This window comes from Argiope bruennichi, chromosome 9, assembly GCF_947563725.1.
Source record: "Argiope bruennichi chromosome 9, qqArgBrue1.1, whole genome shotgun sequence".
Taxonomy (NCBI): Eukaryota; Metazoa; Arthropoda; class Arachnida; order Araneae; family Araneidae; genus Argiope; species Argiope bruennichi.
Genome location: NC_079159.1, coordinates 23,327,483 through 23,354,810, shown reverse-complemented (window position 1 = coordinate 23,354,810; position 27,328 = coordinate 23,327,483). Strand labels below are relative to the sequence as shown.

The window sequence follows — 27,328 nt, the reverse complement described above, 5'->3', positions numbered from 1 at the left end:
AGGAACTTCCTTTTTTGTTAAATAAATATTAAAGAAAAATTTCAGTTACAAGTTACCGTCCAATTATATAGAATATTCAATCCATTCTACTTTGCCACCCTTCTATTCAATTAAGATGGGCTTATGTTCATTTGGACCGTAACGGCAACGAGTCTGCAGATCCCTTAGCCAAGCAGGCCATTTCTACAGGTAACGCCGTCCAATATCCATCTCTAAGAAGTCATCTTAAAAGTATATTAAATAAATTGAGCCTACAGTGATGGCAAGAAGAAAGGGACAATGGCTCAACTGGCAGAGACATTTATCAAATTATCCCCAAAGTCTCCTTTAACCCAGCATATTGGAATAGGCTAGATATAATCTCTGAAACCAGCCATGGCCCTTTCCGGTACTACTTCAAGCGATTTCCTATTAAAGAATCGGATCATTGAGGCTGTGGTAAAGTGTACGATCCACTTCATTATGTCACTAACTGTCATCTCACCACATCTTTTCATATTAACAAGCCCACCCACGACCTCGAACGAATCTGTTGGATCAACGTTATGGGAAACAAGATGCCCAAAATCCTACAAGACAACTATGAATTGATCTCCCTAGATCCAAACCCTGGTGGATCAACGTTATGGGAAACAAGATGCCCAAAATTCTACAAGACAACTATGAATTGATCTCCCTAGATCCAAACCCTGGTGGATCAACGTCATGGGAAACAAGACACCCAGAATTCTACAAGACAACGAAGAATTGATCTCCCCATACCGAAATCCTGAATAAATTTTTGTGTCCTTGCTCAGTCAAGCCTTTCTCCAAGAAATATTAAATTCATGAAAATTCTTGTATTCATACCCCACCGAGCACTCCCTTTTTTCATTATTGTATTTTGTAAAGATATTATTTTGTGTAATGTATGTAAAATATTTTTTTTCTTCTTAATTAATCTTTCCACTTACTCCCATTCAACTGGCAAGGATTCCTAGAGATTCGAAGTTCGGAGATATTTTGTAGCCAAAAGAAAAGATAGAAAGTTACAACTTGACGATCAACAAAATAGATTATATGAGGAAGAGGGTAACAAAGAAGAAGTAGAAGAAAGAATGAAACCTCTTCACAAGTTTTAAGGTTTTTGTCTTCAACAACATCATTTGTGCTCTCGTTATTTTTGGTGTTAGGTATGAAGACGATAAAGAATCTCGAGGTATTTCTTATCAGCTTCGATTTTTTACTAATTGAATAAGTTTTTGTTTACTGAGCGTAAAGAATGAGATTTCGAGCGCCAATATTATTACACCTCCTTTATACTTTGTCTTATACTGCAATGTTTAAAAAGGCTGGGATCTAAAAGCTCAAAATTCCTCTTATCTTTGTTTTTGACAAATAGTGCACTGTTTTGAGAATATGGGATATAAATGCAGAAAATTCCTCTTATCTCAAGGCTGACGATTTCCACTTTGAAGTTAATACAAAATGTTTGATTATTTATTGATTATCGGATTTCTAAAAATTTACTTTTGATGGTTGATATGTTAGGATTTTGATACAATGAATTATATAAAGGGGTAACACATTTTGTTACAAATGGAATCCATAAGACGTTGCCCGTGATATAATGAATGATATCTCAATAAAAGTCTCAATAAAATGTTATATAATGTTGTAGTATTTCGAACGTTTAATTTATTTTCTTCATGTGAATGATAGCACTTGACAAACTTCAGAAGGTAAAAATTGAAACATAAAAGTGAACATTATTTCATGTGAGAAAGAAGAGAGAGAGAGAGTCCTTCATATTTCGCTCTATATTCATTTATACCTTTTCAATGATATTTATCCGCAACCTGTAAAATTGTTGAAAAGTAACTTGTAATTGTTGTCAACCTATAGTAATTGTTTAATGGGATAATTGCATTCAACAATTTATGATTCATTATCTAATATTAGATGAAGAAGTTTATTTTAAACTTTTCTATGTATTTCATCATTTCCATATGCTTTGCATCAAAATGAATGAATAAATATTACATCAACAGAATGGTGTGCTTCTTTCACTATTGTTTCTACTCAACGTTTTACATTAGAATTACTTATATGCATCTATATCTAATTATTAATCTAAAATGATACTCGAAGAATACTTATTTTCCATTTCATTTAAATGATGTCCTTCTTTTAGTTACTTCAAACGATAAGTATGAAAAGAATACCCAAACGATTGATAAAAAAGTCCACATTTTGAAAGTTTCGTTCGATGTAGCATTGTTTAAAAATATGGAATAGACATGACTGGTAAAAATACTTAAAAGGTATATACAATTCAATTGAAGATTAATCAATTCATATCAGAAATTTTATCCCATTTAATTTTATTCAATAAGTTTTAAAATATATCATAAATCAGTCAAAATTGCATAAAACATTTCTCAACTTAAAAATTTTTTAAACAAATTTGTAAAGCTCTTTAGCATGCTAAAAAGTAATTTTTATTTTATTTAATTTGTTTCCTACTTAGCAATTTTTCTCATGACATTTTTATTGTAAAAAATGTGGAATCATAAAATCACATTTTTTTTACAAATTTGATAATAGTTTCTACCTTGGGTAAAATTAGAGTCCGCCATATTTTACTTTTGGTAAAATTTTTATTTAAACTTCCGTACACATATGGCCTGTTTATCCCATTTTATGATCCATACTTTATGTATATTGCATCTAAATATATTAAGCACTTTTTCAACGTAGCAAACCTAGAAAAGTTAAGTTCTGCGCTTTAAAATTGGATTTCAACAAAAAATTTACATCAGAATAGCAAAGGAAAATAATAAAAAATCGTTTGTTTCCTTTTTCATTCTGTTTTTTTTTTTGCTTGAAATATAAATCTGGAATTCTGAAAATAACCTTTTGAAACTGGGCTCTAAAATGCCTATTCTTAAAATTGCCATCGATTTTGTTACATCTAATTTCGAATCAAAATTCGAATCAAATTTCGAATTTTTCGATAAATTTCTTTTTGTTGTCAAGTATATGCATTAATATTTTCTTTTTACTAGGAAAAAATATTTTTCATGATTTTTCCAGATTTGAAAATAGAATTGATGTTTTCAAAGTTCTTTTCCTAGCGCAGTTTTTGAGAATCAGCTAGAATTCTTTTGTGAATAAAATGAATTCAAAACTTCTGGCACACATTCTTTTTTTTTCTTCTTTTCAATCGTTGTTTCTGTCATTTTTTAAAAACCTCATTGCTCATTTTCTTTATAATAGAGGCGCATCTACTTTTTCTGGAATTTTTTTCCTCGGATTTAAATGAATAGGACAAAAATTTATCTAAAAGATAAAAAAAAAAAACGCTTTTTTATTATGTTTATGGAAATGATGCGATGAAAAATTGATTCACGATTCCATTTAGTTCGAATATTAATTTTTTTCTGAATGAAGTTCATATTATTAATTCTGTCGGCTTCAGCGGATAATTTTTTTTCCATTTTTTTTTAATTATGAATATTGAAACAACATCAAAAATATATTTTTGAAAAAAGTATTGGCAAATAAATAAAAGAAGAATAAAAAAATGGGTTCAATTCTGCAAAAACGATATTTTTTATTTTAAATATTTTAGATTTCTAATTAATTAAATAAAAAAGTAATTGGGTTAAAAAAGAAACTCTTCTTATTTCGTTAATTTAATTAGAAATTAATTTGATGGGTCAAATATTTTTACATTTTAATTGTAATAGTTATATCATAAGTTTTTATAGTAAGTTTTATGTTTGTAGTTTACGAAAAGTTGCTTTTTAATTCTCTTTTAATCTTGTTTAGTTTTCTTTTAATGTTTTTATTTCTATCTTTCATTAGTTTTTCCAGTTACTCCAATTAGTAAATAATTAAAGGCAAATCTGACAGTGTAGTTTCATGCTCTTATAATATAAAACAACGATGTTCGAAAAATCGAAATATTGTTGGCAATTGTCAAGACAGCAAAGCCTCCGTCTTCGAAATCGAACAAAAAGCCATGGATGTAGAAGAGGTAACAGAAAAGATAATTCCAATGATCTTCAGGAACTTGAGACACAAAAACAGAATATACAAGAAATAAAATGTGCGGATAGAAATGCGTTTTGTATTTTCGGTAGGAAACAATATATATTTTTTGCATCTCCAATAAAAAATTATCGTTATTTTACATATTATACCTTTTTACACTTCTTTTCCTCTGTAACATTTTCTAAGCAAAAATATAAAGGAAGAATCATATCAGTTTTTATAGGACTTCCATAAGTTATTCACTTTAATGTTTTCTTATAAATAATTCAGTAATACTAGGTATGGAAAAGCGACTGAGTTTTTGTTAGCAATTCAAAATATATTTGCCTCAATACACTTCAGTATGAACGTTATCGTTTGTTCGGAAAATATCCTGTCTGTTGTGGATATTTTTTTACAGATATTTTTGAACATTTGCAGAGTCAAAAATGCTGTTTCTATGGTGATTCGAGAGTTTAATTGTCCGATGCTACATACCTTTGCGGTATAGACTTAGTTCTTCAGGAATTGCCAGAAAAATAATGAGAACATTATATGTTTGATGAGAGAAAAGACATGAAAATGAACGAACTTTACTAATTTAAATAGGTTTCATTATGAAAATCACGCGCAGGCTCTCTTGATGCAAAACATGTCTGACTTTTCAAACTGTTTTAATAAAGTTTTTATTGATTATTCCTTTGGAAAGGTTTATGAAATTAAGTTTGAATTGCCTCTGACTTGTCTGTGGAAGTTTGATGAGTTTTCAATTTATGGCTCTGTACTATATGCAAGTAAGCAAGACTCACAAATGCTGGTTGTAAAACAGATGGAATTCCATGAACTAAAAGTTATATCTATATAAATAAATACAATACGTTTCAATTTAATTTAGTTATAAAATGTTTAATTTACAGGCACCCTGTATGTTGAATTAACCCTATCACTACTTACTCGGCCTAACCTGCCTTGAGTTTAGTTAGTTTAGTTTAGTTATATGAACATCACGTTGTAAAGCTACACAAGGGCTATTTTGGGACGGACCTCGCACTTTTGAACCATGGTCAGATGACGTGGTCACGTGAGCTGGCACCCCCCTCTCCACAGCACACCACACCACACCAGCGGAAGGACGTTTGGCATGACGGATTTAACGTGCAACAGACCCCCTTACACGACGGTTCTTCGGTGGAATCGGGTCTCGAACCTAAAACCCTACGGCTCACAAGCCGAAATCTTACCACCAGGCCACCGCGGCCGATAACCTGCCTTGAAAATCATATTCTGTCAGGACAGTTGCGTTTCAAATGAGGGAGGCAGAAAGTAAACGAGTTATCACCAAGCATTTTCTAGCTTTACCTCATGCCCCGCTCGTTTCAAATCGAAACCGTCTAGCTAGGATAGGATTTGCAAGGCTGGTTATCCCGGAACCGTAGAAAAAGAGTTAAGCGAAAGTACAAATAACACAAACCTAACACATTGTAACAACAAAAATGAATATTTATGAAACATTTATATGCATATTCCTATGCATTTTATTCTATGTAAATGTTTCAGCGAGATTTATAGTTTCCCACCATTCAATTGTATTGTTTTTCTCAATCCTTAAAAACGAATAAAACAATTTTCTTATAATTTCATATAAAAGCTATCAAAATACATAAATTGTAATAAAGTTATATTTCTAATTATATAGCATATGAATTAAGTACGCAAAAAGATATTATTATCGTCGAAAAATACGAATCTGAGGTTTTGACGAATCTTCATAGTTCAGATCTGCCTGAATCCGAAAAATACATTTTTGGACTTAATGCTTGTATCTCTGTCTGAGAACAAAATAATTTAAAAAACGCTTTAAGCTGAACGGATGAAATTTGGTATGCAGACTTAACACCAAGCTTATAAATATTATTCAAATTTCGATTTAAGCCCATTCACGTGAAATATATTTATCTGCCGGTTTGAGTACAAGTGAGAAAGGTAAATATAAAACGTATGTATATTAAATTGAGTAAATATATGCAAAATATAAATTTGGTATATATATACTTTGCTTAAGTATAGATTCATTTCAATTTTGTATCACATTCATAATTGGGTCTACTATATGTTGATCCCTAACTTCTCAAGCACATAAAGGCTATATAAATAAATATTAACGATTTAAATGAATGAAATTTGGTATGTTTGGTTTTAATTCTAAAATTACACATCTTTGTCAATAAAAGAAAGATATAAAAAAATTCTTATTTCCAGAGAATACATTACTAGCGAGGTTTCTGCTAAATAAAAACGACTTCGTTCCAAAAGCAAAGCGCGACATTCACTTCAAATAGTTCCTAACAGCAGTTAACAGATGACAACTGCCTACCGTCAGGGCTGGGATTGATGGCACAGGATTGTCCCATAGCTTTGGTCAATGGAAAAGCGTATCTGTCGATTTGCAGAAAACTTTTTTTTTTTCAATACCGAAAACAAGAGGGGTAGGTTTTCGACGGAAAGCATCGATGCTTTTATACGCTGATTTTTAAGATAATCAAGGGCAACGGAGGGAGGTGTTTAAGGTTTAGGAATAGTTATTGAGTATAAAAGCTGAAAAGTGGTATGTTTAAAAATAATTTGAATGTTTTGGTTGGTTTTGAACATTTGATAAGGTAAATTAAACGCTATTATCATGCGTTAATAAAACGGTTTTTTCTGTTATTTCTGATTTTGAAAACAGATTTTGATAATTGAAAACAGGTGCACTGAATGTTACCCTACGTTGATGTTTTAAGTAAATAGATTCTAAGTAATAAAATAAATGGTTAATAATAATTATCGAATAATAACTGATATCCAAATATGAGCTATAAAATACATGATAGTTATGAATTTCAAAATAATATATAATATTTGTAAGTTGTCTGAAAATACCACTAAAATTCATTGAGCATAGATTCTTGCTGATTAGTAAGGCAAAGCTGTTTTGAAGTTTATGACTTTATTATAATTTAAAATAAAATGAATCTATTTCTAAACATTGTTAGAAAGATCAATCATTTAAGTTGCATTAAGTCAATTTGCTAAGAAAAAAGTATTCCGGAAATTTTTTTTCCGAATGACTTAGTGGTAATAAAAATATTCTGTTTTATATGATGTGTATTTGAAGATTTGCAAATCCATCTTCAGTGTAACATTATTAATTGAAAAAAACTGTTTTTAAAATATGTAATGCCATCAAAAACATAACTTGTAAAAAAAAAACCAAGTCTCGCAATTACGTTCTTCTATCGTAAAAAGTTGTGAGATCCATGTAATACCAAGTCGGTCAATTTATTCTGTCCCTACTTAAGGGTCCTTCTGTCTTAAGTTATTACGTAATTAGCTAACCTAACAACATCTTATAGCGACCATATCAATATTAAAAATCTTTTATAGTTTAAATAAATAGATTGACTTGGCAATCACACTAAACAATCTAATTTAATATAATATTAGATTATGTAATCTAATTTAATGTAAAGATACATTGTGTCTTCATGCGATGTCCAAGTCAATCTATTTATTTAAACCATAAAAGATTTTTAATATTTATATGGTCACTATAAGATGTTGTTAGGTTAGCTAATGACGTAATAACTTAAGACAGAAGGATCCTTAAGTAGGGACTGAATGAATTGACCGACTTGGTATTACATGGATCTCACAACTTTTTACGATAGAAGAACTGAGTTGCGAGACTTGGTTTTTTTTACATGTTATGTTTTTGATGGCATCTGATTTCTTTTTGTAGATAATACTTTTCTTATTTTTGTATGTAGTCTTCTTTTTCTTTTCCAGTACTACTTCTTGAGCTTCAGCTACAGTTTTTCTCAAAGCATACTCCCTGTCTCTATAAGTTTTTCTCGTAAGCTTTGATGTTACAATTTTTGACAAGTCTGGACGGTAAATGCTTAGTTTGTTGTATTCACAAATTGAGGATTCCTGAGCTGTAATACTTCCAAAGTCGACATTAATTAGATGTAAGCCGTCCAGACTTGTAGCTCTCGAAAGTGCCACGTAAGCTTGACCGGATGTGAATACTGCAGAACCAATTTCCATTAAGGCATTATTTAGACTTAGGTCCTGACTTTTGTGTATAGTTATAGCATAGGCTATACATATGGGAAACTGTTCCAGATGAACATAAGCTCTATTAATAATTTGAAATTTAGTTTTGACCGGACTAATCTCGTAAACATGTTCTTTATTAAATATAATGTATATTTTCTTAATTATTTTTGTATTTTCCGGATCAACCTTTACTCTTTGCACTATACCGATAGAACCATTAACTAAACCAAGACTCACGTCAATATTTTGCCTTAACATGACTTTCGCTCTTATTTTTATAATTATGTTCTCTTCCAGGCCTGCAGTCATAGAAGTATCGTCTTCATATCTGAGGGCATGGCAGTGCCCCCACCAAGTCGAGCAAAAACAAGCGGCACCACCGTACCATCCCTTTCCCGAAGCAGTTCAGGCCATTTTCGACCCCTTATAACATCGTTGTGGATAAAACTAGAAGCCTGAATTTTCAGTAACCAAGCAGGCATTATATAAACACGGTATATTTCAAATTTAATTAAATTTAAACTAGTAGTTTAAGAATTATAACTAGTCAAAGTTTGTGAATTTTGTCACTGACTGACTGACCGATCATCAAAACTCTAAGGCACTTCTAGCAGACATAGAAGCTTCAAATTTAGAATACAATTAGTGTTTAGTGTATAAATCAAGGAAAAATTAAAATATGCGTGTAATAAAGGACGGCTCGATAAATTTCTCGAAGTTTCGAGTATTATCTATTTTGTCTGCAAATTGTACGCCAAGTCGCCAAATGGTCGCCAAGTTTGTTTCCAAGCTCTGGGATCACTGGCTAGGCATCCGACAGCATCCAATACAGATTACTGTTAAACGGTCTTTCTTATGATGACACTATTCGCGCTTTGAAGCAAAATTACAGGTTTGTAACAATATCTAATTTGAAATAATTCAATTTGAAGGTGTGGAAGCTGCAAACGCAATGGGTGACTTTTAGAGAATCAATCTGGTAGAAGAAGTGCAAACTGATCTTCAAAGTATGATCGCAAAACTTAATGCCGATAAAAAAAGTGTCTTCGATATGATCGCAAATAAAATGGACACAACTGATAATAACGCTGACGTTTTACGTTGTTTTGTGAGTGGAACTGGTGGCACTGGAAATTGCTTTTTAATAAAAACTCTGAAAGTTTTGGTTAAGACGTATTTAAACAAAAAAGTGGCAGTTAGTGCTCCAACAGAAATAGATGCATTCAATGTGAATGGATTGACTATTTATAGACTATTGCAGCTGCCTGTAGAACACAAGCAAACACCGAAGTACAAGCCACTTTCTGATGAAGTGCTCCAAGTTCTGAGATCAGATTTGAAAGAAGTAGTGTTGTTTATCATAGACGAAGTGTAGATGATATCCCATGTTACTTTAAATATATTCATTTACGCTTATCTGAAATATTCGACATAAGCGACGATCAGAATGAGTGGTTTGGAAAAAAGCATATTGTAGTTTTTGGAGATCTCTTACAGCTTCCGCCGGTAAGTGAGTAGTCACCTTTTGAAAAACTATCAACTGCTGAAACTAACAAATTGTTAGGTTCCCTAGGTATACCGATTCTGTGGATTTAACTGTTTATATACGATGAACTTACAATTAACATGCGACAGATCAATAATTCTGACTTTGTTGAAATGCTAAATAGAATAAGATTAGGTGTGACTACACAAAAAGACCGCGACTTTCTCTCGACTAGATTAATAACTCACAAATACACTTCAGATGAAAACAGATTAATTGAAATAATTGAACACCTCTCGGAATTTCCTGATGATATAGTTTGTTTATTAACTGCAAAAAACATGTATCAACAATTAAATACTGCAATGCTTAAATCTCTCCCACATCCCGAAATAAAACTTACGGCTGTAGATATCATAGATTGCCCCAGATACCTAACAAAAAGAGCTCGTAAATGCATAAAAAATAGCCATCAAAAACATAACTTGTAAAAAAACCAAGTCTCGCAACTCAATTCTTCTATCGTAAAAAGTTGTGAGATCCATGTAATACGAAGTCAGTCAATTTATTTAGTCCCTACTTAAGGATCCTTCTGTCTTAAGTTATTACGTAATTAGCTAACCTAACAACATCTTATAGACATCGTAATTCAGTATGTGCATGTGTGTTTGTGAGTGTTTATGTTATTTCTTAAGAAGCTAGATCGTTTGATCTAAAACTACAGGGTTTGTTTGTTTGTTTTAAATTTTAATTAGAATCGTTATAAATTAAATATTTTGCAAGTAAATATTCCTTATTCACTATACTTTCCGAAAATGTCATCATACTAAAATTAAAATTACACAATTTAAATTATAGCAAAAATTTACCGTTTTCATGATACTAATTTAATTGTTATATACAAATATCGTGAATTTGACAATTTTTTTCGATAGAATTTTTGCAATAAGGGTTTTTATAATTTTAATAAAATTCAAACCATCTTCTATATTTCATTAAATGCTTAATCGATTGATTTTTATTCTACTTCTTGGTAACTGAAGACAAAAGATTATGATTATCATCTGTTTAAAGTTTATTTGATGCATAAAAATGTATCAATATAGCGAAAATATTAAACTACTAGCTGTTGTACCCTAGGCAAAGCTTCCGTCTATTTGTTCTACGTGTATATACGAAAAATAAACAGAAATACTTTAATATGGAATTAATCACAGTTTATTTAAATCAGCCTTGAAAAAATTTATTGAAAAAATGAGATAGATATTTAATTTTGATTAGTTTTGCATATTTCATATTTCTAAAGAGGTAATTTTATAATAGATTTTTTGCTCAATTCTTTATATGGAGAAATTCAGAAATTCCGATTAGTTGTGTGTTATTGGTGACAGCATAGAATTTCCATATTCTTCTTCCTTTCAGACAAATTATCCATTTTAATATTGAAATGCAAATCCGATAAATTATTGAATTTTTAACCAGAATATCAAACGCAAAAATTCATATCAAAACAAAATAAACAAAAATCAAAATTATTTATTTGAAACACTATTGTAAATAATGGCAACTAAAAATTATTTTGAATTAAATCTATAAAGTTATATAAGGTATGAAATTATTAATTAGACGTTAGGAAATTGTATTGATTTACGTAATTTTTTCAAATACAAAACTGTTCGTCTGAAAGCACATGTTCGGGAAGGTGATATTTCTGATTGCGCTCTGAATAATATAGAATTTTCATCACACATTAATATGCTTGTTCTATCTTTGGTCATTCCTGTATTCCTCAGCATTCAGTTAACCATTTAACAGGTCTCAAGCAGTCGAAGTAGCAAACTAAATGGTTTTTAAGTTGTTCCTCCTCAAATAATCAGTAGAATAATAAAAGCATTTACAAGAACTCATCGTTTACTGAATAGTTCTTTGTATTTTCGGCAATTTCAGTGGACAACTGATCTTGACTTAATTTCCAGAATTAACATCTAAAGAAACATAGTAATTTCCACCATAGTGTCATCATTGTGTGACACATATCGCAAATTAGCAGTAGTAAAAGAATGTGTCGGAAACATATATGAATGATTATCTCTCGCTTATTGTTGTTCTTTCAGTCTTCGGTTGGACCCGGGTTCAGTAGTTCTCAGCCAACTTCTGAGCAGTTTCCTGGCATCCGAAGAAACAAAGCGAGTACTTTCTTTTCTTTTTCCTCCTATAAGTGGCAGAAGAGATAGGCGTGAAATTATGGTCATACGTAAACAGTTTATTGAATTGCTCTTTGTAAGGAACTCTCACCCAACTTTCAAAAAAGAATTGGCATCTGAAGAAACATTAGTAAATTCCACCATAGTGTCATCATTGTGTGACACATATCGCAAATTAGCAGTAGTAAAAGAATGTGTCGGAAACATATATGAATGATTATCTCTCGCTTATTGTTGTTCTTTCAGTCTTCGGTTGGACCCGGGTTCAGTAGTTCTCAGCCAACTTCTGAGCAGTTTCCTGGCATCCGAAGAAACAAAGCGAGTACTTTCTTTTCTTTTTCCTCCTATAAGTGGCAGAAGAGATAGGCGTGAAATTATGGTCATACGTAAACAGTTTATTGAATTGTTCTTTGTAAGGAACTCTCACCCAACTTTCAAAAAAGAATTGGCATCTGAAGAAACATTAGTAAATTCCACCATAGTGTCATCATTGTGTGACACATATCGCAAATTAGCAGTAGTAAAAGAATGTGTCGGAAACATATATGAATGATTATCTCTCGCTTATTGTTGTTCTTTCAGTCTTCGGTTGGACCCGGGTTCAGTAGTTCTCAGCCAACTTCTGAGCAGTTGCCTGGCATCCGAAGAAACAAAGCGAGTACTTTCTTTTCTTTTTCCTCCTATAAGTGGCAGAAGAGATAGGCGTGAAATTATGGTCATACGTAAACAGTTTATTGAATTGTTCTTTGTAAGGAACTCTCACCCAACTTTCAAAAAAGAATTGGCATCTGAAGAAACATTAGTAAATTCCACCATAGTGTCATCATTGTGTGACACATATCGCAAATTAGCAGTAGTAAAAGAATGTGTCGGAAACATATATGAATGATTATCTCTCGCTTATTGTTGTTCTTTCAGTCTTCGGTTGGACCCGGGTTCAGTAGTTCTCAGCCAACTTCTGAGCAGTTTCCTGGCATCCGAAGAAACAAAGCGAGTACTTTCTTTTCTTTTTCCTCCTATAAGTGGCAGAAGAGATAGGCGTGAAATTATGGTCATACGTAAACAGTTTATTGAATTGCTCTTTGTAAGGAACTCTCACCCAACTTTCAAAAAAGAATTGGCATCTGAAGAAACATTAGTAAATTCCACCATAGTGTCATCATTGTGTGACACATATCGCAAATTAGCAGTAGTAAAAGAATGTGTCGGAAACATATATGAATGATTATCTCTCGCTTATTGTTGTTCTTTCAGTCTTCGGTTGGACCCGGGTTCAGTAGTTCTCAGCCAACTTCTGAGCAGTTTCCTGGCATCCGAAGAAACAAAGCGAGTACTTTCTTTTCTTTTTCCTCCTATAAGTGGCAGAAGAGATAGGCGTGAAATTATGGTCATACGTAAACAGTTTATTGAATTGTTCTTTGTAAGGAACTCTCACCCAACTTTCAAAAAAGAATTGGCATCTGAAGAAACATTAGTAAATTCCACCATAGTGTCATCATTGTGTGACACATATCGCAAATTAGCAGTAGTAAAAGAATGTGTCGGAAACATATATGAATGATTATCTCTCGCTTATTGTTGTTCTTTCAGTCTTCGGTTGGACCCGGGTTCAGTAGTTCTCAGCCAACTTCTGAGCAGTTTCCTGGCATCCGAAGAAACAAAGCGAGTACTTTCTTTTCTTTTTCCTCCTATAAGTGGCAGAAGAGATAGGCGTGAAATTATGGTCATACGTAAACAGTTTATTGAATTGTTCTTTGTAAGGAACTCTCACCCAACTTTCAAAAAAGAATTGGCATCTGAAGAAACATTAGTAAATTCCACCATAGTGTCATCATTGTGTGACACATATCGCAAATTAGCAGTAGTAAAAGAATGTGTCGGAAACATATATGAATGATTATCTCTCGCTTATTGTTGTTCTTTCAGTCTTCGGTTGGACCCGGGTTCAGTAGTTCTCAGCCAACTTCTGAGCAGTTTCCTGGCATCCGAAGAAACAAAGCGAGTACTTTCTTTTCTTTTTCCTCCTATAAGTGGCAGAAGAGATAGGCGTGAAATTATGGTCATACGTAAACAGTTTATTGAATTGCTCTTTGTAAGGAACTCTCACCCAACTTTCAAAAAAGAATTGGCATCTGAAGAAACATTAGTAAATTCCACCATAGTGTCATCATTGTGTGACACATATCGCAAATTAGCAGTAGTAAAAGAATGTGTCGGAAACATATATGAATGATTATCTCTCGCTTATTGTTGTTCTTTCAGTCTTCGGTTGGACCCGGGTTCAGTAGTTCTCAGCCAACTTCTGAGCAGTTTCCTGGCATCCGAAGAAACAAAGCGAGTACTTTCTTTTCTTTTTCCTCCTATAAGTGGCAGAAGAGATAGGCGTGAAATTATGGTCATACGTAAACAGTTTATTGAATTGCTCTTTGTAAGGAACTCTCACCCAACTTTCAAAAAAGAATTGGCATCTGAAGAAACATTAGTAAATTCCACCATAGTGTCATCATTGTGTGACACATATCGCAAATTAGCAGTAGTAAAAGAATGTGTCGGAAACATATATGAATGATTATCTCTCGCTTATTGTTGTTCTTTCAGTCTTCGGTTGGACCCGGGTTCAGTAGTTCTCAGCCAACTTCTGAGCAGTTTCCTGGCATCCGAAGAAACAAAGCGAGTACTTTCTTTTCTTTTTCCTCCTATAAGTGGCAGAAGAGATAGGCGTGAAATTATGGTCATACGTAAACAGTTTATTGAATTGTTCTTTGTAAGGAACTTTCACCCAACTTTCAAAAAAGAATTGGCATCTGAAGAAACATTAGTAAATTCCACCATAGTGTCATCATTGTGTGACACATATCGCAAATTAGCAGTAGTAAAAGAATGTGTCGGAAACATATATGAATGATTATCTCTCGCTTATTGTTGTTCTTTCAGTCTTCGGTTGGACCCGGGTTCAGTAGTTCTCAGCCAACTTCTGAGCAGTTTCCTGGCATCCGAAGAAACAAAGCGAGTACTTTCTTTTCTTTTTCCTCCTATAAGTGGCAGAAGAGATAGGCGTGAAATTATGGTCATACGTAAACAGTTTATTGAATTGTTCTTTGTAAGGAACTCTCACCCAACTTTCAAAAAAGAATTGGCATCTGAAGAAACATTAGTAAATTCCACCATAGTGTCATCATTGTGTGACACATATCGCAAATTAGCAGTAGTAAAAGAATGTGTCGGAAACATATATGAATGATTATCTCTCGCTTATTGTTGTTCTTTCAGTCTTCGGTTGGACCCGGGTTCAGTAGTTCTCAGCCAACTTCTGAGCAGTTTCCTGGCATCCGAAGAAACAAAGCGAGTACTTTCTTTTCTTTTTCCTCCTATAAGTGGCAGAAGAGATAGGCGTGAAATTATGGTCATACGTAAACAGTTTATTGAATTGCTCTTTGTAAGGAACTCTCACCCAACTTTCAAAAAAGAATTGGCATCTGAAGAAACATTAGTAAATTCCACCATAGTGTCATCATTGTGTGACACATATCGCAAATTAGCAGTAGTAAAAGAATGTGTCGGAAACATATATGAATGATTATCTCTCGCTTATTGTTGTTCTTTCAGTCTTCGGTTGGACCCGGGTTCAGTAGTTCTCAGCCAACTTCTGAGCAGTTTCCTGGCATCCGAAGAAACAAAGCGAGTACTTTCTTTTCTTTTTCCTCCTATAAGTGGCAGAAGAGATAGGCGTGAAATTATGGTCATACGTAAACAGTTTATTGAATTGTTCTTTATAAGGAACTCTCACCCAACTTTCAAAAAAGAATTGGCATCTGAAGAAACATTAGTAAATTCCACCATAGTGTCATCATTGTGTGACACATATCGCAAATTAGCAGTAGTAAAAGAATGTGTCGGAAACATATATGAATGATTATCTCTCGCTTATTGTTGTTCTTTCAGTCTTCGGTTGGACCCGGGTTCAGTAGTTCTCAGCCAACTTCTGAGCAGTTTCCTGGCATCCGAAGAAACAAAGCGAGTACTTTCTTTTCTTTTTCCTCCTATAAGTGGCAGAAGAGATAGGCGTGAAATTATGGTCATACGTAAACAGTTTATTGAATTGCTCTTTGTAAGGAACTCTCACCCAACTTTCAAGAAAGAATTGGCATCTGAAGAAACATTAGTAAATTCCACCATAGTGTCATCATTGTGTGACACATATCGCAAATTAGCAGTAGTAAAAGAATGTGTCGGAAACATATATGAATGATTATCTCTCGCTTATTGTTGTTCTTTCAGTCTTCGGTTGGACCCGGGTTCAGTAGTTCTCAGCCAAATTCTGAGCAGTTTCCTGGCATCCGAAGAAACAAAGCGAGTACTTTCTTTTCTTTTTCCTCCTATAAGTGGCAGAAGAGATAGGCGTGAAATTATGGTCATACGTAAACAGTTTATTGAATTGTTCTTTGTAAGGAACTCTCACCCTTTCAAAAAAGAATTGGCATCTGAAGAAACATTAGTAAATTCCACCATAGTGTCATCATTGTGTGACACATATCGCAAATTAGCAGTAGTAAAAGAATGTGTCGGAAACATATATGAATGATTATCTCTCGCTTATTGTTGTTCTTTCAGTCTTCGGTTGGACCCGGGTTCAGTAGTTCTCAGCCAACTTCTGAGCAGTTTCCTGGCATCCGAAGAAACAAAGCGAGTACTTTCTTTTCTTTTTCCTCCTATAAGTGGCAGAAGAGATAGGCGTGAAATTATGGTCATACGTAAACAGTTTATTGAATTGCTCTTTGTAAGGAACTCTCACCCAACTTTCAAAAAAGAATTGGCATCTGAAGAAACATTAGTAAATTCCACCATAGTGTCATCATTGTGTGACACATATCGCAAATTAGCAGTAGTAAAAGAATGTGTCGGAAACATATATGAATGATTATCTCTCGCTTATTGTTGTTCTTTCAGTCTTCGGTTGGACCCGGGTTCAGTAGTTCTCAGCCAACTTCTGAGCAGTTTCCTGGCATCCGAAGAAACAAAGCGAGTACTTTCTTTTCTTTTTCCTCCTATAAGTGGCAGAAGAGATAGGCGTGAAATTATGGTCATACGTAAACAGTTTATTGAATTGCTCTTTGTAAGGAACTCTCACCCAACTTTCAAAAAAGAATTGGCATCTGAAGAAACATTAGTAAATTCCACCATAGTGTCATCATTGTGTGACACATATCGCAAATTAGCAGTAGTAAAAGAATGTGTCGGAAACATATATGAATGATTATCTCTCGCTTATTGTTGTTCTTTCAGTCTTCGGTTGGACCCGGGTTCAGTAGTTCTCAGCCAACTTCTGAGCAGTTTCCTGGCATCCGAAGAAACAAAGCGAGTACTTTCTTTTCTTTTTCCTCCTATAAGTGGCAGAAGAGATAGGCGTGAAATTATGGTCATACGTAAACAGTTTATTGAATTGCTCTTTGTAAGGAACTCTCACCCAACTTTCAAAAAAGAATTGGCATCTGAAGAAACATTAGTAAATTCCACCATAGTGTCATCATTGTGTGACACATATCGCAAATTAGCAGTAGTAAAAGAATGTGTCGGAAACATATATGAATGATTATCTCTCGCTTATTGTTGTTCTTTCAGTCTTCGGTTGGACCCGGGTTCAGTAGTTCTCAGCCAACTTCTGAGCAGTTTCCTGGCATCCGAAGAAACAAAGCGAGTACTTTCTTTTCTTTTTCCTCCTATAAGTGGCAGAAGAGATAGGCGTGAAATTATGGTCATACGTAAACAGTTTATTGAATTGTTCTTTGTAAGGAACTCTCACCCAACTTTCAAAAAAGAATTGGCATCTGAAGAAACATTAGTAAATTCCACCATAGTGTCATCATTGTGTGACACATATCGCAAATTAGCAGTAGTAAAAGAATGTGTCGGAAACATATATGAATGATTATCTCTCGCTTATTGTTGTTCTTTCAGTCTTCGGTTGGACCCGGGTTCAGTAGTTCTCAGCCAACTTCTGAGCAGTTTCCTGGCATCCGAAGAAACAAAGCGAGTACTTTCTTTTCTTTTTCCTCCTATAAGTGGCAGAAGAGATAGGCGTGAAATTATGGTCATACGTAAACAGTTTATTGAATTGCTCTTTGTAAGGAACTCTCACCCAACTTTCAAAAAAGAATTGGCATCTGAAGAAACATTAGTAAATTCCACCATAGTGTCATCATTGTGTGACACATATCGCAAATTAGCAGTAGTAAAAGAATGTGTCGGAAACATATATGAATGATTATCTCTCGCTTATTGTTGTTCTTTCAGTCTTCGGTTGGACCCGGGTTCAGTAGTTCTCAGCCAACTTCTGAGCAGTTTCCTGGCATCCGAAGAAACAAAGCGAGTACTTTCTTTTCTTTTTCCTCCTATAAGTGGCAGAAGAGATAGGCGTGAAATTATGGTCATACGTAAACAGTTTATTGAATTGTTCTTTGTAAGGAACTCTCACCCAACTTTCAAAAAAGAATTGGCATCTGAAGAAACATTTGTAAATTCCACCATAGTGTCATCATTGTGTGACACATATCGCAAATTAGCAGTAGTAAAAGAATGTGTCGGAAACATATATGAATGATTATCTCTCGCTTATTGTTGTTCTTTCAGTCTTCGGTTGGACCCGGGTTCAGTAGTTCTCAGCCAACTTCTGAGCAGTTTCCTGGCATCCGAAGAAACAAAGCGAGTACTTTCTTTTCTTTTTCCTCCTATAAGTGGCAGAAGAGATAGGCGTGAAATTATGGTCATACGTAAACAGTTTATTGAATTGCTCTTTGTAAGGAACTCTCACCCAACTTTCAAAAAAGAATTGGCATCTGAAGAAACATTAGTAAATTCCACCATAGTGTCATCATTGTGTGACACATATCGCAAATTAGCAGTAGTAAAAGAATGTGTCGGAAACATATATGAATGATTATCTCTCGCTTATTGTTGTTCTTTCAGTCTTCGGTTGGACCCGGGTTCAGTAGTTCTCAGCCAACTTCTGAGCAGTTGCCTGGCATCCGAAGAAACAAAGCGAGTACTTTCTTTTCTTTTTCCTCCTATAAGTGGCAGAAGAGATAGGCGTGAAATTATGGTCATACGTAAACAGTTTATTGAATTGCTCTTTGTAAGGAACTCTCACCCAACTTTCAAGAAAGAATGGCATCTGAAGAAACATTAGTAAATTCCACCATAGTGTCATCATTGTGTGACACATATCGCAAATTAGCAGTAGTAAAAGAATGTGTCGGAAACATATATGAATGATTATCTCTCGATTATTGTTGTTCTTTCAGTCTTCGGTTGGACCCGGGTTCAGTAGTTCTCAGCCAAATTCTGAGCAGTTTCCTGGCATCCGAAGAAACAAAGTGAGTACTTTCTTTTCTTTTTCCTCCTATAAGTGGCAGAAGAGATAGGCGTGAAATTATGGTCATACGTAAACAGTTTATTGAATTGTTCTTTGTAAGGAACTCTCACCCTTTCAAAAAAGAATTGGCATCTGAAGAAACATTAGTAAATTCCACCATAGTGTCATCATTGTGTGACACATATCGCAAATTAGCAGTAGTAAAAGAATGTGTCGGAAACATATATGAATGATTATCTCTCGCTTATTGTTGTTCTTTCAGTCTTCGGTTGGACCCGGGTTCAGTAGTTCTCAGCCAACTTCTGAGCAGTTTCCTGGCATCCGAAGAAACAAAGCGAGTACTTTCTTTTCTTTTTCCTCCTATAAGTGGCAGAAGAGATAGGCGTGAAATTATGGTCATACGTAAACAGTTTATTGAATTGCTCTTTGTAAGGAACTCTCACCCAACTTTCAAAAAAGAATTGGCATCTGAAGAAACATTAGTAAATTCCACCATAGTGTCATCATTGTGTGACACATATCGCAAATTAGCAGTAGTAAAAGAATGTGTCGGAAACATATATGAATGATTATCTCTCGCTTATTGTTGTTCTTTCAGTCTTCGGTTGGACCCGGGTTCAGTAGTTCTCAGCCAACTTCTGAGCAGTTTCCTGGCATCCGAAGAAACAAAGCGAGTACTTTCTTTTCTTTTTCCTCCTATAAGTGGCAGAAGAGATAGGCGTGAAATTATGGTCATAAGTAAACAGTTTATTGAATTGCTCTTTGTAAGGAACTCTCACCCAACTTTCAAAAAAGAATTGGCATCTGAAGAAACATTAGTAAATTCCACCATAGTGTCATCATTGTGTGACACATATCGCAAATTAGCAGTAGTAAAAGAATGTGTCGGAAACATATATGAATGATTATCTCTCGCTTATTGTTGTTCTTTCAGTCTTCGGTTGGATCCGGGTTCAGTAGTTCTCAGCCAACTTCTGAGCAGTTTCCTGGCATCCGAAGAAACAAAGCGAGTACTTTCTTTTCTTTTTCCTCCTATAAGTGGCAGAAGAGATAGGCGTGAAATTATGGTCATACGTAAACAGTTTATTGAATTGCTCTTTGTAAGGAACTCTCACCCAACTTTCAAAAAAGAATTGGCATCTGAAGAAACATTAGTAAATTCCACCATAGTGTCATCATTGTGTGACACATATCGGAAATTAGCAGTAGTAAAAGAATGTGTCGGAAACATATATGAATGATTATCTCTTGCTTATTGTTATTCTTTCAGTCTTCGGTTGGACCCGGGTTCAGTAGTTCTCAGCCAACTTCTGAGCAGTTTCCTGGCATCCGAAGAAACAAAGCGAGTACTTTCTTTTCTTTTTCCTCCTATAAGTGGCAGAAGAGATAGGCGTGAAATTATGGTCATACGTAAACAGTTTATTGAATTGCTCTTTGTAAGGAACTCTCACCCAACTTTCAAAAAAGAATTGGCATCTGAAGAAACATTAGTAAATTCCACCATAGTGTCATCATTGTGTGACACATATCGCAAATTAGCAGTAGTAAAAGAATGTGTCGGAAACATATATGAATGATTATCTCTCGCTTATTGTTGTTCTTTCAGTCTTCGGTTGGACCCGGGTTCAGTAGTTCTCAGCCAACTTCTGAGCAGTTTCCTGGCATCCGAAGAAACAAAGCGAGTACTTTCTTTTCTTTTTCCTCCTATAAGTGGCAGAAGAGATAGGCGTGAAATTATGGTCATACGTAAACAGTTTATTGAATTGTTCTTTGTAAGGAACTCTCACCCAACTTTCAAAAAAGAATTGGCATCTGAAGAAACATTAGTAAATTCCACCATAGTGTCATCATTGTGTGACACATATCGCAAATTAGCAGTAGTAAAAGAATGTGTCGGAAACATATATGAATGATTATCTCTCGCTTATTGTTGTTCTTTCAGTCTTCGGTTGGACCCGGGTTCAGTAGTTCTCAGCCAACTTCTGAGCAGTTTCCTGGCATCCGAAGAAACAAAGCGAGTACTTTCTTTTCTTTTTCCTCCTATAAGTGGCAGAAGAGATAGGCGTGAAATTATGGTCATACGTAAACAGTTTATTGAATTGCTCTTTGTAAGGAACTCTCACCCAACTTTCAAAAAAGAATTGGCATCTGAAGAAACATTAGTAAATTCCACCATAGTGTCATCATTGTGTGACACATATCGCAAATTAGCAGTAGTAAAAGAATGTGTCGGAAACATATATGAATGATTATCTCTCGCTTATTGTTGTTCTTTCAGTCTTCGGTTGGACCCGGGTTCAGTAGTTCTCAGCCAACTTCTGAGCAGTTTCCTGGCATCCGAAGAAACAAAGCGAGTACTTTCTTTTCTTTTTCCTCCTATAAGTGGCAGAAGAGATAGGCGTGAAATTATGGTCATACGTAAACAGTTTATTGAATTGCTCTTTGTAAGGAACTCTCACCCAACTTTCAAAAAAGAATTGGCATCTGAAGAAACATTAGTAAATTCCACCATAGTGTCATCATTGTGTGACACATATCGCAAATTAGCAGTAGTAAAAGAATGTGTCGGAAACATATATGAATGATTATCTCTCGCTTATTGTTGTTCTTTCAGTCTTCGGTTGGACCCGGGTTCAGTAGTTCTCAGCCAACTTCTGAGCAGTTTCCTGGCATCCGAAGAAACAAAGCGAGTACTTTCTTTTCTTTTTCCTCCTATAAGTGGCAGAAGAGATAGGCGTGAAATTATGGTCATACGTAAACAGTTTATTGAATTGCTCTTTGTAAGGAACTCTCACCCAACTTTCAAAAAAGAATTGGCATCTGAAGAAACATTAGTAAATTCCACCATAGTGTCATCATTGTGTGACACATATCGCAAATTAGCAGTAGTAAAAGAATGTGTCGGAAACATATATGAATGATTATCTCTCGCTTATTGTTGTTCTTTCAGTTTTCGGTTGGACCCGGGTTCAGTAGTTCTCAGCCAACTTCTGAGCAGTTTCCTGGCATCCGAAGAAACAAAGCGAGTACTTTCTTTTCTTTTTCCTCCTATAAGTGGCAGAAGAGATAGGCGTGAAATTATGGTCATACGTAAACAGTTTATTGAATTGCTCTTTGTAAGGAACTCTCACCCAACTTTCAAAAAAGAATTGGCATCTGAAGAAACATTAGTAAATTCCACCATAGTGTCATCATTGTGTGACACATATCGCAAATTAGCAGTAGTAAAAGAATGTGTCGGAAACATATATGAATGATTATCTCTCGCTTATTGTTGTTCTTTCAGTCTTCGGTTGGACCCGGGTTCAGTAGTTCTCAGCCAACTTCTGAGCAGTTTCCTGGCATCCGAAGAAACAAAGCGAGTACTTTCTTTTCTTTTTCCTCCTATAAGTGGCAGAAGAGATAGGCGTGAAATTATGGTCATACGTAAACAGTTTATTGAATTGTTCTTTGTAAGGAACTCTCACCCAACTTTCAAAAAAGAATTGGCATCTGAAGAAACATTAGTAAATTCCACCATAGTGTCATCATTGTGTGACACATATCGCAAATTAGCAGTAGTAAAAGAATGTGTCGGAAACATATATGAATGATTATCTCTCGCTTATTGTTGTTCTTTCAGTCTTCGGTTGGACCCGGGTTCAGTAGTTCTCAGCCAACTTCTGAGCAGTTTCCTGGCATCCGAAGAAACAAAGCGAGTACTTTCTTTTCTTTTTCCTCCTATAAGTGGCAGAAGAGATAGGCGTGAAATTATGGTCATACGTAAACAGTTTATTGAATTGCTCTTTGTAAGGAACTCTCACCAATCTTTCAAAAAGAGAAATCGGTATCAGAAAAATAATAGTGAGCTTCCTTATAATGTCATCATTTTGTGTCAATATCACAAATAAACAGTAATAGATGGAAATGTCAAAAAATATATGAAATAGTTGCCCTTCGCATTTTGATTTGTTCTTTCAGACTTCGGTTGGTCCAGTGTTAAGTAGTTCTCAGCCAACTACTGAACCTGTTTCTGGAATCCGAAGATGATAATTTCTCCATTTAGGAACGGAGTTTGGCTTTGATTTCTAAGGATGTGCAGATCATGTAGACATCCTTAGAAAATACGATTGGAATTTCGCCATTTTTGGTGAGCTCATAATCATTTGGAAATTCGAGTCTGGCTTTCATGCTTAGCTTTTTGCAGAAACTCCAAACTGTTGAAGAAGGCACTGTTGGAATTGATTTTTCAGAGAGCTTTACAGTCTCGGTATCAGTAGTACCTGCCAGCTCTGCTTTTATGCCCAGAGCATGACAGAACAGAAATACAGATCGATTTTGTACTACGGGAATCTCAGTGTTGTTCTCTGCGTTTTCCTCTAAGTCGTCTGTTTCGCACATTATCATAGACTTTGCATATTTAAAAAGTTCCATTAGCAAAGCATATGCCAATATTGGGAGTACAAAAATAAATTCTCCGTATGTTGTGATCATCACACAGCACAACAAAACATGCAGATAAACTGCTATAAAAATAAAGGCATCCATAGTTTTTTTTGTTCAAAACTCAAAATTCACTAAAATAAATTATGCAGCAAATTTCACCAGCACGAAAGATCACTCGCTCAAAAACAATTATAAAACATTCCATTATTTGATTATTATTGATTTAGCATGGTTGTAATTTTTTAAATGGATCATTGTTAATAAAATAATAATGTGATATTTTATTCTTACATTTCAACAATATTGCTATTACTCATAGGTATCAACAATATACGATTGGAGATTTATATTTCAACAATATTTAAATGTGCGAAAAAATTTTTTCCTTTCATAATTATACTAACTATTGTCCATAACATTTTCAGTGATTTAAATAATTTGAAGAGCTGGAATCTAAAACTCTATTAACAAGAAATTTGTTCATTTGATTATAATAAAATGATGAGACAATTTTAAAAAAAATATATTCTTTCTAAAAGGAATTAACATGGAAGATTTTAATATTATTTAAGATTAATATGACTTTAAAAGTTGGTGCATTATGATATTGAGTTATTCATTAACTGCCTGCTTTATTATTTAATGAATCCTTATTTATTGAGTAAATTGGCATGGTTAGAATTAGATTTTATCAAAATAGATGTGATATCGAAGATACATAAAACGACTATATTTGCTTTGCAATGGTGCAAATCCCAATTCTTAGTGTAGTTTGTCCCAGAGCAAGCAAAGTTAATCAGTAAAATTGTATTAGTAATATGAATAATACGCATTTGAACTTCGGGGTTATAGGAAAAGAAATAGTACAGAATTTACAATTTATGAGATATTAATTTAATATAAATTGTATTAGGTTTTCTACGATATTATCCTTCCAATACTTGAGATAATTATAAAATTACATTGATAAGAAGCATATTATGAAATTTCAACACTGTTTTGTGATATGTATAGATATTGTTACAAATCTGTAATTTTGCTACCCGGCACGAATAGAGTCATCATAAGAAAGACCGTTGTACGATCTGTCCTGTACGTGCTGAGATCAATGAACTCAGAGCTTGGCGACAGACTTGGCGAGCATTTGGCGGCTTGGCGATGAATTTGGCGAGTTTGGCGACTAAATGGATAATACCGGAAAGTTCGAGAAATTTCACGATCCATCCAGTAATAACCGAGATATACCCAGGTACGCCCTGATTGGTCTGAAGATTCTAGCCCCGCCTCCCGGAACTATAAAAGACGAACACTCTAAAGTTGTATGGATCGTCAGAAGTTGTGTGTGTGAGAGTGGTCGAAGTCGCCGACGAGTAAAAAGACTAGTGGATTAGACAGCAAGAAAGCTGCTGAACTATAGCGATTAAATGTGCTGCATTATTACGATTAATTTGCGATATTTGTAGAAGAAAAATTTTGTAACAATATATATTTTAAGCTCTGTTTCCCACCTCCAAACATTTATTCACTCTATACACTTCGGGTGCGAGGAATAGTAAGTAGGCTTTTTTTAATGGAACGCAAATACGTCCTTTACGAAACTTCGATGTCCATTATATTGATATCTTACTTTTGTTCCGATTTTTATGGAGGGCCTGATATCAAATGGCAATGTTAGTTATGACACAATTCTTTCATCTGACACACTTATTGTGGCTCAGTTATTACCGCTTAATTGGTGGTTACATCCTATGCTCTACGAAAAATTTCGAATTCTTCTCAACGAAATTTGAACAATTTACAATTTAACCGATATCATGAGTGTTTTCTCGCTACAACTATAGGATGTCTTTAATTGCAATCCGAACTCTATACACTTCATTTTTGTAGGCGGGTCCAGATTCGAGACGATTCCATCTCTTACATTATAATGCCATGTTTTATATATAGAGCTCATTGTTCTGGTGTCGTCCATTCGCACAATTTGTTTTGAAGCTGGACAAATCCTTTCAGACATATAATATTATTCATTTCCCAGGTCTTAAAAAATTTAACGAGTTTCCGCCACAGAAAATTATCAATTTAAATTTTAACCAGACTTTCGAAATATGAAATAAATCGACGACACTAAATTAAATACATTTTTTTCTGATAGTCGACATCAATTATCCGGCTATGAATCTGTTTTACCAATGATTAGAAGGCCGACAGTCTTCTGGGTGATACTGTACATATCAGTTTAATTTAGTTATATTAACGTCCCGTTATAAAGCAACATTAGGGTTATTTTGGGATGAACCTCGTAATTCTAAACCGCGGCCAGATGACGAGGGAGACACCTGAGCTGGCACCCTCCTCTCCAAGCTTCCACATCACACCAGCGGGAGCAAATTTGGCACCGAGGGATTTAACATGCACCAGACCCGCTTACACGACGGTTCTTCGGTGGAATCGAGTCTGAAGCCCTCCGGTTCCGAAGGCCTTACCGCCAGGCCACACTGTATATATATATCAAAGGCACAATAATTTCAGTAAAATTGCCCGAATTTTACTCTGTATTAAATTGGGAACATATTCCATATACAGTGTTGTTAAAATAGTGATCACAGATCATAAATGATTTTATAAATAGATTCAAATGGCGTCGTTGAAACGATGGAAATTTTTTCTCCTTCAAGCAATTCTTTAGCCCGAAAATGCATTGAACTTTTTTTTTCTATTTTTTTAAGGCCTGCATGTAGATGTTTTGTTATTGGATTCCTGAAAATTCAAATATTGCAAAGAATGAGATTGCTTATAAAGTTGCTGTGAATCCAATAATAATGGTTGAAAATTTTGTGCCAATAAGTGGCAATTTGCATGCCATTAAAAAGCGATTAGCAAAAAAAATGAAGTATTTAGGAAGAATAAAATCATGATAAATATTATAAAATTAGCAAAAATCTTTAAAATTTGGTAATTTAAGTCAAAAGCAGACTATCATCTTAAATTTCCCTGGAATCGCACATACTAGATGGATTCATAAACATTCATTGAACTCTAACACTGTGTGCGCTAATGTAAGTCTTTCATCATCTTAAACATTTCGGAAGGAAATGCTGACATTTTAGCAAATATAGAGACACTGGTTTGGTTGTTCTAACATCAGTATAACATACTTGGTTGGAGATAATCAGCAACAGCACTCATCTATTTACAAAATATTAGAAATAAGCCAGAGATTCCTTTCCCTCAATGCCCCTTTTGATACTTTGCATTTACTGGTTCTTGGTTAACAACAAATTTGGACATAAATTATTTTTATGCGATTTAACCAAACTACCACTACCTCAGGTATGCAATACATTATCAAATAAATAATTATGCAATTTCTTATATCATCGCAATCCGAATTACATTTTTATTGTCTTTACATTCTCTCATACGTAGTAATCGTCAAAAAATTCTAATTTTGACAAAACTCCAGGTTTTAGACCTCTCCGACTTCGAAAAACACAATTTTGGAAGATGTCCATCTGTGACAAAGATAACTTAAAGCTTTGATGAAATTTGGTATACAGTCTTTGTACCCGATTTGTAGATTTCTATCGCATTTTCAGAAAAATTTGCTCTGAGGAAGTCCATCTGTTGGAATATAATTTAGCTCTAATACTACAAAGCTAGACAGAAAAAAAAATCAATGTATTGAATTAACTTCTATAGTCTAAAAATTGTAAAATTGTGAGACAAATC

At 34.3% G+C, this 27,328-nt stretch overlaps 1 protein-coding gene across 1 annotated transcript in view; it reads left to right on the top strand.

Annotated features, from left to right (window-relative positions):
• The window catches only part of LOC129984904 (uncharacterized), a 31,349-nt gene extending 8,146 nt beyond the window's left edge, over positions 1-23,203 (top strand). Inside the window, exons 3-39 of the mRNA XM_056094857.1 lie at positions 8,413-8,552; positions 11,716-11,935; positions 12,052-12,123; positions 12,388-12,459; positions 12,724-12,795; positions 13,060-13,131; positions 13,396-13,467; positions 13,732-13,803; positions 14,068-14,139; positions 14,404-14,475; positions 14,740-14,811; positions 15,076-15,147; positions 15,412-15,483; positions 15,748-15,819; positions 16,084-16,155; positions 16,417-16,488; positions 16,753-16,824; positions 17,089-17,160; positions 17,425-17,496; positions 17,761-17,832; positions 18,097-18,168; positions 18,433-18,504; positions 18,769-18,840; positions 19,104-19,175; positions 19,437-19,508; positions 19,773-19,848; positions 19,944-19,992; positions 20,109-20,328; positions 20,445-20,516; positions 20,781-20,852; positions 21,117-21,188; positions 21,453-21,524; positions 21,789-21,860; positions 22,125-22,196; positions 22,461-22,532; positions 22,797-22,868; positions 23,135-23,203. Coding sequence (XP_055950832.1) covers positions 8,413-8,552; positions 11,716-11,935; positions 12,052-12,123; positions 12,388-12,459; positions 12,724-12,795; positions 13,060-13,131; positions 13,396-13,467; positions 13,732-13,803; positions 14,068-14,139; positions 14,404-14,475; positions 14,740-14,811; positions 15,076-15,147; positions 15,412-15,483; positions 15,748-15,819; positions 16,084-16,155; positions 16,417-16,488; positions 16,753-16,824; positions 17,089-17,160; positions 17,425-17,496; positions 17,761-17,832; positions 18,097-18,168; positions 18,433-18,504; positions 18,769-18,840; positions 19,104-19,175; positions 19,437-19,508; positions 19,773-19,848; positions 19,944-19,992; positions 20,109-20,328; positions 20,445-20,516; positions 20,781-20,852; positions 21,117-21,188; positions 21,453-21,524; positions 21,789-21,860; positions 22,125-22,196; positions 22,461-22,532; positions 22,797-22,868; positions 23,135-23,203 — 3,006 coding nt within the window. The remainder of the gene's footprint in view (positions 1-8,412; positions 8,553-11,715; positions 11,936-12,051; positions 12,124-12,387; positions 12,460-12,723; positions 12,796-13,059; positions 13,132-13,395; positions 13,468-13,731; positions 13,804-14,067; positions 14,140-14,403; positions 14,476-14,739; positions 14,812-15,075; positions 15,148-15,411; positions 15,484-15,747; positions 15,820-16,083; positions 16,156-16,416; positions 16,489-16,752; positions 16,825-17,088; positions 17,161-17,424; positions 17,497-17,760; positions 17,833-18,096; positions 18,169-18,432; positions 18,505-18,768; positions 18,841-19,103; positions 19,176-19,436; positions 19,509-19,772; positions 19,849-19,943; positions 19,993-20,108; positions 20,329-20,444; positions 20,517-20,780; positions 20,853-21,116; positions 21,189-21,452; positions 21,525-21,788; positions 21,861-22,124; positions 22,197-22,460; positions 22,533-22,796; positions 22,869-23,134) is intronic.
• The last annotated feature ends 4,125 nt before the right edge of the window (positions 23,204-27,328 follow it).